Source organism: Bufo gargarizans, chromosome 4 (assembly GCF_014858855.1).
Source record: "Bufo gargarizans isolate SCDJY-AF-19 chromosome 4, ASM1485885v1, whole genome shotgun sequence".
Classification (NCBI taxonomy): domain Eukaryota; kingdom Metazoa; phylum Chordata; class Amphibia; order Anura; family Bufonidae; genus Bufo; species Bufo gargarizans.
Window position 1 is genome coordinate 7,906,736 of NC_058083.1, and position 10,238 is coordinate 7,916,973.

The 10,238-nt window shown below is 47.1% G+C and overlaps 1 protein-coding gene across 1 annotated transcript in view; it reads right to left on the reverse strand.

Moving 5' to 3' along the window:
- The window catches only part of LOC122934063 (protein eva-1 homolog C-like), a 220,742-nt gene extending 217,000 nt beyond the window's left edge, over positions 1-3,742 (reverse strand). Inside the window, exons 1-2 of the mRNA XM_044289214.1 lie at positions 3,622-3,742; positions 3,288-3,502 (exon numbers count right to left, since the gene is read on the reverse strand). Coding sequence (XP_044145149.1) covers positions 3,288-3,502; positions 3,622-3,742 — 336 coding nt within the window. The remainder of the gene's footprint in view (positions 1-3,287; positions 3,503-3,621) is intronic.
- Positions 3,743-10,238: the final 6,496 nt, after the last annotated feature.

Below are 10,238 nucleotides of genomic sequence, written 5' to 3' on the forward strand. Positions count from 1 at the left end.
AAGAGAGACTTGTTTATTTTCTACACCTGATCTCGTTACTGACTCCAGCGCCTACATCTCCTGCCTTGCACCCATACAACACTCATACCACCAAGGGCACCTCAACTATTATCAGGCAGGAGCCACAACATCAAGGTGTGCCCAGATGGAAGAAAGGGTGCGCCCTCCTCTTACTGCCTGGCCCTAGGCAGCATCGGTGGGAGGATTATCACTGCTGCAGCCAGAGCCACTACTACTGCCGTCCTCCTCATTGTTCCTCCCAGGCTGCAGAACTTGCATTTATAATGTAACTCCCATCATCTATTCAGTGAAGAGAGACTTTATTTACAACCACACAGCCCTAGTCATTGCCTCTACCATCTGACAGCCCCTGTCAGCTTGTCCTCCTGCCTTGCACCCCACTGACCATCCACCTAACATCAAGGGCAACCAAGCCACCACCAGACAGGAGACCCCAAAAGTCCAGGGTGTATCCCGAGGAGATGAAGTGTTGCACCCCCTCCACTCACTGTGTACACGGCCCAGGGAGCACTGGAGCACCTTGATGACTATGGCCACCATAATTGGTGGAGTCACCACTACAATCCTTTCCATCTCACTCCTCCCTCTATAGGCCAGACAGGTACATGCATGTGTTGTGAATGAGGATGGAGGAGAAAGTCTCGGGCAGAAGCCTTAACAGAAGTATTGGGCAGCTGAAATCCAACAGCCTTATCTTTCCTGACATTAGCTGCAATCAGTTGTAGAATAAAGGCACCCATACACATTAGATAGCAGTGATTTTGGGGGATTTCCTACCCCATAAACATTAGATGGTTGGCCGGTTCCCCAAAAATCACTGCTATCTAATGTGTTTGGGTGTCTTTAGTCTACAACTGATTCATTAATCATACACATTAGCCACGCGTCCACGTGCACTATTACATCACGTAAAGGCTACTTTAACGCTTTGGCTTTCCATTTGTGAGATCCGTTCAGGGCTCTCGCAAGCGGTCCAAAACGGATCAGTTTTGCCCTAATGCATTCTGAATAGAAAAGGGTCCGCTCAAAATGCATCAGTTTGCCTCCGATCAGTCTCCATTCCGCCCTGGAAGCTGACACCAAAACGCTGCCTGCAGCATTTTGCTGTCCACTTCACGAAACTGAGCCAAACGGATCCATCCCCCATTGACTTTCAAAAGAGTTCATGACGGATCCGTCTTAGCAATGTTACAGATAAAAACTGGTCCGTTCATGACGGATGCATGCGGTTGTATTTTTGTAACGGAAGCATTTTTGCAGATCTATGACGGATCCGCAAAAAACGCTAGTGTGAAAGTAGCCTAAGGGTGGGTTCACACTGGCGTTAGGGATTTCGTTATGGATTTCCGTTATAACATGGTTATAACGGAAAATAACGGAATCCATAAGACGGAAGGACGGATCCGTTCTTCTGCCCATAGACTTGTATTATGACGGAATGCAAAATGGAAGCCTTTAAAAGGCATTCCGTTTGCTTTCCGTCCTAATAATAGTCTATGGAAAAGCATAACGGATGCAAGACGGAAAACAAAGTCCGGATCCCATAGACATCTATTAGGACGGAAAGCAAACTTTTTGCCTTTTAAGAGCTTCCATTTTGCATTCCGTCATAATACAAGTCTATGGGCAGAAGAACGGATCCGTCCTTCCGTCTTATGGATTCCGTTAATTTCCGTTTATAACCATGTTATAACGGAAAGCCATAATGGAATCCCTAACGCTAGTCTGAATCCATCCTAACTCATTAAGGGGCAATTATTTCCTGAACAGAATGAACTTGTATTCCGGACTCTGATTTCATGAAAAACCAAGATACTTTTCAGTCTGTCTTCAGGAAAACACAATAGTTTGCTACCTGCCAGCCCCATATTTGCCGACTGTCATCTCTGTCGTTTTAGCCTCTGTTTAGATTGCAATTGGCATACAAAGGCCGCAATAAAACCTGCTGAAAGGCCCAGCACTGTACACACACAGCCTGAGGCTACGCTCTTACACAGGTAATTGACTCCAGCCCCAGCAAATGGACTATATCAACATTAAGCAGAGGGATCTAAGGGGCCTATTAGACTGCACGATTATCGGCAAATTATCGGGAGCAGGCATTCATGGGAAAGCAGCAGATGAAAGCAGAAATCTCAATACCGGAAAACTAAAACGCTAGTGTGAAAGTAGCCTTAGATCATTAAGAGTCCAGAAGCTGGGATCAGCAAAAGATCATGAGAGCGAGGTTCCCGTGTTCCCCGTTTGGAGTGGTGGTCCCACTCAGCAGAGCAATGTACTCGGTTGTCTCATTCCATCCCATAGAGATTGAATGTACCGGTAGTGAGCTATATGGTACATATAACACTATATGGTACATATGGATATGTGATAAATGCTGTTCATGGGCCAACCCTTTTAAGTTACGTCTTAAAAGAGCACATCCCAAGAGATTATAAAACAAGATGCTAATATCAGTCAAACATATGCACAGCACAGAAGACATGACTTAATGTTGTGGTCCTGGGGGAATAGTAGAAGACCAAGAATCTGTATCTAATAAGAGCTTTTCCAAACTAGACATGCCCTCTAAACCCCTTATAGACTGTTGTCTGCAGATTCCAGAAATATCAATAGGACCAGGAGGACACACAACCAATGGGAAGAAACAAAAACTGTACCATCCGATGGGAAAACACAGGTGCATTTAGTTAACTTGGTCTTGGAGTTTAGTCCCTCATGGCATGTAACGCACCACTTATACAATAAAGGGGTTTTATAACACCATCATTCATTAGGAACACACTACAGGTGTGAAGGGCCCTTCATAATCGTAGCGTAAAGCTGGCCATACACATAAGAACTGTCATCCAACGACTCTCTCAACTGATCCTCCATACATATGAATCCTCAGCCAGGAATAAAAACAGGAAAAGAAAAGGAACAGGCAATCGAATCAAACTTACCCAAACCTTATCTTCCCTAACATCTGCCATTGAGGGGGAGGTGGGAGGCCCCATTAGATGGTCATCCGAACCTGCCAAAATCGGTAAAATAGGTCTAATGCAGGGGTGAGCAACCTACGGAACTCCAGGTGTTGTGAAACTACATCTCCCATCATGCACACTTGCTTGACTGCTCTCTAAACTCCCACACAAGTGGAAAGAGCATGCTGGGAGTTGTAGTTTCACAACAGCTGGAGTGCCGAAGGTTGCTGATCCTTGGTCTAATGTGTATGGTTAGCTTTAAAGATGAAGGGACCTTAATTAGAATCATAGTGAAGGTACCTGGAGTGCAGTATTGGTAGAACAGGAGACATCTTCTTTTACGAATGTAGGATATGGTTGCTTGTGGCGTGTCGGGCACATCTGATGACTAGGCAAGTTCCGTCCATAGAAAGTAGACTGGATGCTGATGGTGGTTTTGTGAGGACATCGAAGCGAAACATATTCTCCATCACAGGCCCGTAATGTATAATTCCTCAATATTCTAGAAATATAACCTGCCCGAGAAAATGTACAATTATGTTGTAAATTACCAAAAAATTATTCTTCAAAATTGTATGTAAAATTTATGTAAAATTCACAAGATCATTTCCTATTTTAGAGCTCAAAAAGATACAAAAAGATGGATTCTTATTCCAAACACCATTGTCTGAAAATGGGAAAATATGGTATGACAGTAAGTAGTGTGACACAGTGAGGGGTTGTGTCTGGCAAGGAAGGTCTTTCTCTCCCAGCATGTGCGGCTGGGCTGGTTTCCAACCAGGTGAGGTCAAATACCGGACCAGAGTTTAAAGGGAACCTTTCACCTCCAACAAACATCCCAAGCCGGCAGCAGTACCTGAGAGTAGCCAGCATCATGTTTGTAACAATCATTTTATTCCTGCAGGCAGATGAAGCAAAAGCTGTAAAAATGTTCTTTAATCCCCTGCCCGGCGCGCTTCTCTAGTCAGGCTTGAAGTCACAGAGGCAGCGGCCTCCTTGCTTCAAGTCACGGTAACTACGCCCCCTTCCCTGCCCCTTCGCTGTGACTGACAGCGCTTATGCACGACAGTTCGACTGGCTTTGCTGAACTGCCGGCTGTCAGTCACAGCTAAGGGGCAGGGAAGGGGGCATGGTTACCATGACTTGAAGCAAGGAGGCCGTTGCCTCCGTGACTTCAAGCCTGACTAGAGAAGCGCACCGGCAGGGGATTAAAGAACGTTTTTACAGCTTTTGCTTCATCTGCCTGCAGGAAGAAAATTATTGTTACAAACATGATGCTGGCTACTCTAAGGTACTGCTGCCGGCTTGGGATGTTTGTTGGAGGTGACAGGTGCCGCTCCAAGATTTGGCAGCACCTGGCTGTCCTTAAATAGGCAGCTGGGTTTAGCAGAGATGTCTCTGTTTTGGGATCTGAGGCTTGGTGCCGTGCTGGAGGGCTGAGAGCCGCATGCAGGGGAAACAGGCCCCCTAAAGCCTGCTGTGGACTACTGGAGGCAGAACTGCCAGCAAGGTGACTTATGTTATATGAACTTTCCATTGTGTGTGAATTAACACCAATACTGCAGAGTTACGTGCTGTTGTGTGAATAAACACTGACGTTTTGAGTTAAGAACTTGTATTTTGCCTCTGTACTGTGCCTGCTTACCCTATCTACCACAATTGGTGGATATCTTTGGTTTCTGAATTTTTCAGGCACAGTTATATGTCGTACATTAAACCAGCTTTATTACAACCAGTGCCCCACGACAAAATAGAGTCTGTTGTGAAGGCCCTCATGGAGACTAATCTGCAGCAGCGAGAGACAAACCTGCAGCAACGCGAGGCTAATAAACAGCAGCAGGAGATTAACCAGTTGCTGCTATAACATGTGATGGCTTTGCAGACAGCAGGAGCAACCCTAAGCGTCCACGATGCCCGAAAAGCAGTCCGTGCCTCAATTCCTAAGATGACTCCCGCAGACGACATCGAAATCTAGCTGGCGATGTACGAGAAAGTGTCCATCAGGGAAAAGCTACCCCATGACCAGTGGGCTGAGGTCGTCGCTCCATTCCTGGCATCCGATTCCCAGCGGGTGTATTTCGACTTGCCGAACAATCAAGCGGCCGACTACCAAAAAGTAAAGGGTGAGATTTTGGCAAGACTAGGGTGAATGTGTTGGTCCGGGCCCAGCGGGTACATCAGTGGGGGTTTAAGCTGGCTGAGCCTGCGAGGACCCAGTATTATGAATTACTCCACCTTTTGCAAAAATCGCTACAGCCTGATGTGCTGATTCCCATGGCTATGCTGGATAGACTATTGGCTGATATGTTCTGGAGGGCTCTGCCACCCCCTCTCCAGCACTGGATCGGCCAGGTGTCTCCTGGCAACGCCATAGAAATGGTGGACCTGGTGGAGCGCTACGAGGTTACTAAGACTGTTACAGGGGGTTATTTTGGGAGGGGGGCAGTAAATCTCCATCCCAGACCCGGCGACTTGTGCCAATTAAATCCACCCGTGTGTACCCTCTACAGACCTGGCTCCGATAGTCTGCTGGCGGTGTCAGGAACCGGACCATCAGGTGTAACCCATGGATACCAAGTATGGCTACCGTCAGTCGCTATATGCCAGGAAGCTGTGTGTAGCAGGTACCCCAAAAACTCTAAACCACCTGTGTCAGGTGGAGGTAAGAGGCACTCCAGCAGAAGCTCTGCTGGACTAAGGGCTCCCCTGGTACGGTCAGTGGAGTGTACTGGCCAGAAAGTAGGGATCATGTGCATCCATGGAAACTTAAAAGACTATCCCACCGCTCAGGTGTCTCTAACCACAGGGCTGGCAGATGGACTCACGAAGTGGCAGTTGCCCCAAATATATACTACAAACTTATAATAGGGAGAGACTTTCCGGATTTCCCGGCACTGTAGCCTGCTGTGAGAGAGACTGATACCCATGAGACAGGGGTAACCCTAGCAGAGTGGCCCGGCTCATGGGGGAGACCAGAACCCTGGGAACCTGAGACCGAGGGCCAGAGGTAAGGGTGACCGCCACTTTGGTATAAGAGGGGTAGACAACCCCTCTAAATGTGATGGTGGGAGACGTGGAGGACTTGCCGCCGGGTCCTGAATTGGCAGACCTCAATGTCTCCGGGGATCATTTTGGTACCGCCCAACGTCGGGACCCAACCCTATCCCACCCCTGGGAAAATGTGTTAATAGTAGATGTGAACCACAACAACTTGGGGAAGAGTCAGGGGTTCCCTGTTTTGTGGTTCATCAGGATATGTTGTATCGGGTAAACCAACTACGGGGTGAGCCTATTGAAAAGTTGGTGGTCCCCAAGGCTTATCACAAACTTGTGTTAGATCTAGCCCACCAACACTTTCTCGGGGGTCACCTGGGGCTGCAGAAAACTCAGGATCGTATTCTACAGCGGTTTTACTGGCCCAGCATATTCAAAGAAGTGGAAGAGTTTTGTAAGTCTTGCCCGACCCCCCAGAAAACTAGCCCCCAGCCACATTTCCGTAGTCCCCTAGTACCTCTCCCAATTATCGAAGTACCGTTTGACCGAATTGCTATGGACTTCATAGGCCCAGTACCGAAGTCCGCCAGAGGGCATCAACACATTTTAGTCATTCTAGACTATGCCACTCAGAACCCGGAGGCAGTGCCACTGTGACATACCTTTACCAAACTCATAGCTAAGGAGTTAATGGAGATGTTTCCCGAGTAGGAATACCTAAAGAGGCTTTGACTGACCAAGGGACCCCTTTTATGTCCAAGGTGATGAGCCGGCGCCGGCTGCACACAAAGTGTGGTCCTCAGAGTGCCTGATGAAGGGCGATTATTAAGCCTGAAACGTTGCAACTGACATACCACCTATTCCGGCTGAAATAACATGAAATAAAATCATTAATTATCACCAATAAAGGAGTGCTGTCTAAATATTTGTGACACTTACAAGTTCTGGAGGTGGAGCTTTAGAACACAACCCGGACGTGCACCCACCCTCGCCATTCTATGAAAAGAGTGCTGTGGCCTACTTTCCTGTAAAGAGGGAACTATGTAAGTTGCTGCACATAAAACAACTATGGACGTCCGTTTACCATCCGCAAATGGATGGTCTGGTAGAACGGTTTAACCAAACATAAAAAAAATGTTGAAAAAGGTAGTGTCTAAAGATGGGAAGGTCTGGGACCTCCTTTTGCCCTATCTCATGTTCGCAGTGCGAGAGGTACCCCAGGCCTCTACTGGGTTCTCGCCCTTCGAACTGCTATATGGCAGACACCTTTGGGGTCTCTTGGATGTGGCCAAAGAGGCGTGGGAAGAAATAACCCACTCCACATAAAAGTGTCATTGAGTACGTTACCCAGATGCAAGATCGGATAGACACAGTGTTGCCTCTTGTTAGGGAGCATATGGAGGCAGCTCAGCAAGCCCAGAGTCGGGTCTATATTCCGCAGGCTAGGGTCCGGATCTATAACCCAGGTGATCGGGTTTTGGTTCTGGGGCCGACCGTGGGCAGTAAGTTCCTGGTTAGGTGGCAGGGACCCTACGAGATACTTTAGATAATTGGAGATGTAAACTACAAGGTACACCATCCAGGGTGGCGAAAGGCATAGCAGGTTTACCATGTGAATTTACTCAAACCATGGAAAGATAGGGAAACCTGTACAGAAGACAGCTCGTGGCCGTGTTTTCTAGGAAAAGAGGTACCGGCCCCTCTGCTTGTTGCAAGGGAGGCGGCTGCCACAGTAAAAATTGCTGACAGCCTCTCCTCTAAACAGACTCAGGAGGCCAGGGAGTCCTTTCGTCGGAACACGGATGTGTTCTCGGACATCCCTGGGCGCACTTCAATAATCCAGCATGACATTGTCACTGAGCCTCAGGCAAAAGTCAGATTAAAACCATACTGGGTACCCGAGGCTCGGCGACAAGCCATATCGGAGGAGGTGCAGCTAATGTTGCAGCTAGACGTCATTGCGTAGTCAAAAAGTGAGCGGGCCAGTCCTATAGTATTGATACCCAAGCTGGGCGGGACGTTGCGGTTTTGTGATGACTTTCGAAAACTTATCGAGGTTTCCAAATTCGATGCGTATCCCATGGCCCGGGTGGATGAGTTCATAGAAAGGTTAGGACAAGCCCAGTATTTTTCTATTTGTTGGGGAGAAAGTTCCACCTGTGACCGACCACTCCCCTCTCAAGTGGATGAGTCAGACTAAAGACAGGAATGCCTGGGTCACCAGATGGTTTTGGTCTCTGCAGAACTTTAAGTTCTTCGTAGAACATAGAGCAGGCCGAATGCAGGGAAACGCGGATGCCCTGTCCCGGATGTATTGTCTGGCGTGTGTCCACCCCCTCAGGGTTGAACAAAGAGGGGGGTATGTGACAAAGTGAGGGGTTGTGTCTGGCAAGGCAGGTATTTTCCTCCCAGCATGTGCGGCTGGGCTGGTTTCCAGCCAGGTGAGGTCAAATACCGGACCGGAGTTTAAGTGCCGATCCGGGTTTTGGCAGCACCTGACTGTCCTTAAATAGGCAGCTCAGCAGAGATGTCTCTGTTTTGGGATCTGAGGCTTGGTGCCGTGCTGGAGGGCTGAGAGCCGCATGCTGGGGACTACTGGAGGCAGAACTGCCAGCAAGGTGACTTGTGTTATATAAACTTTCAATTTTGTGTGAATTAACATCAAGACTGCAAAGTTACGTGCTGTTTTGTGCAATTGCCTCAAGTGTGAATAAACACTGACGTTTTGAGTTAAGAACTTGTCTTTTGCCTCTGTACTGCGCCCGCTTACCCTATCTACCAGAGCGAAACCCCACAGTAGGTACAGTTTGTCAAAATGAGACTTGGGAAAGCTGTGATCAGCTTATCTTTAAATTGGACCTGTCAACATGGTGGGGTGTACAGGTCTTCTATATGACAAAAATAATTACATAAACACAGCATAAGTATCAAATACTTGTACACAGAAGAGAAGAAGATCACAGTGAATCTCTTTGGTACAAACGCCCCTAGACTAAAGGCCATGATTATGATTTGCTTGTGCAACATACAACAGCCCTATACATACAATTAAACAGCCCTATACATTGTCAACGGGGACAAAACTGAACAGAATGCACTAAAATGCATTCCGTTCTATTTGGTTGCGCTCGCTTGTTCATCGGGTAATAGGATCATTCATGCGGTCACCTAAAATCATTGTTTGCCACAATGATTCTGTATGGGAGTGAGCAATGGCATTAGTGACCACTACTTGCCAAACTGTGGAAGAGATCTCTGCATGAAATGTGGTGGTCTCCTTCAGTGATGAGCAGGCAATTGTCGGGAAGGAACGTCGGCAGTCCGTGGTAGCCAGGCCCCTGCTGTATCTGCCGGCATCGCTGTTTACAGATTAACCCCTTATATGCCGCGGTCCGCGCTGACCGCGACAAAGAAGTGGTTTGCGGCGGGTGAGTGATCGCATTGAGTCCCCGCGCTGCTGTGGCGTGGACCCGATGCGTGACAAGGCAGCCAGATGCCGTGCAGAGGCACCCGTAGACAGCCTTCTACGGGTGCCTAGGAGATCCAGCCACAGGCTGGGTCTCCTAGGCAACCTGTTAGTGTATGACCCAGTGTCATACACTAACAGGCAATGCATTACAATACAGATGTATTGTAATGCATTGCAGAGGGGATCAGACCCCCAAAAGAGTGGGACAGAGATAAAGTAAATAAAAAATGTGTTTTGAATAAAAAAAAGAACGTTTCACATAAAAAAACACGCCCCATTCCCCTGATTTTCTAATAAACAAACTGCACATATTAGGTATCGCCGTGTCCGTAATGAACGGTTCTATAAATATATCACATGATCCACCCCATCTGATAGACACCATAAAAAATAAAAACTGTGTAAAAAAAAGCAATTTTTGTCAACTTACATCACTAAAAGTGCAACACCAAGCGATCAAAAAGGCATATGCCCCCCCCCAAAAAATAATACCAATCTAACCGTCACCTCATCCCGCAAAAAATGAGCCCCTACATAGGACAATCGCCCCAAAACTGAAAAAACTATGGCTCTCAGAATATGGAGACACTAAAACATGATTATTATTATTTTTTTTGTTTCAAAAATGATATTGTCTGTAATAACCTGCTCTATAAAAATATCACATGACCTAACTCCTCAGGTAAATACTGTAAAAAAAAAAAGGTGTCAAAAAAGCAATTTTTTGTCAGCTTACATCACAAAAAGTGTAATAGCAAGCGATCAAAAAGTCATATGCACCCCAGTTC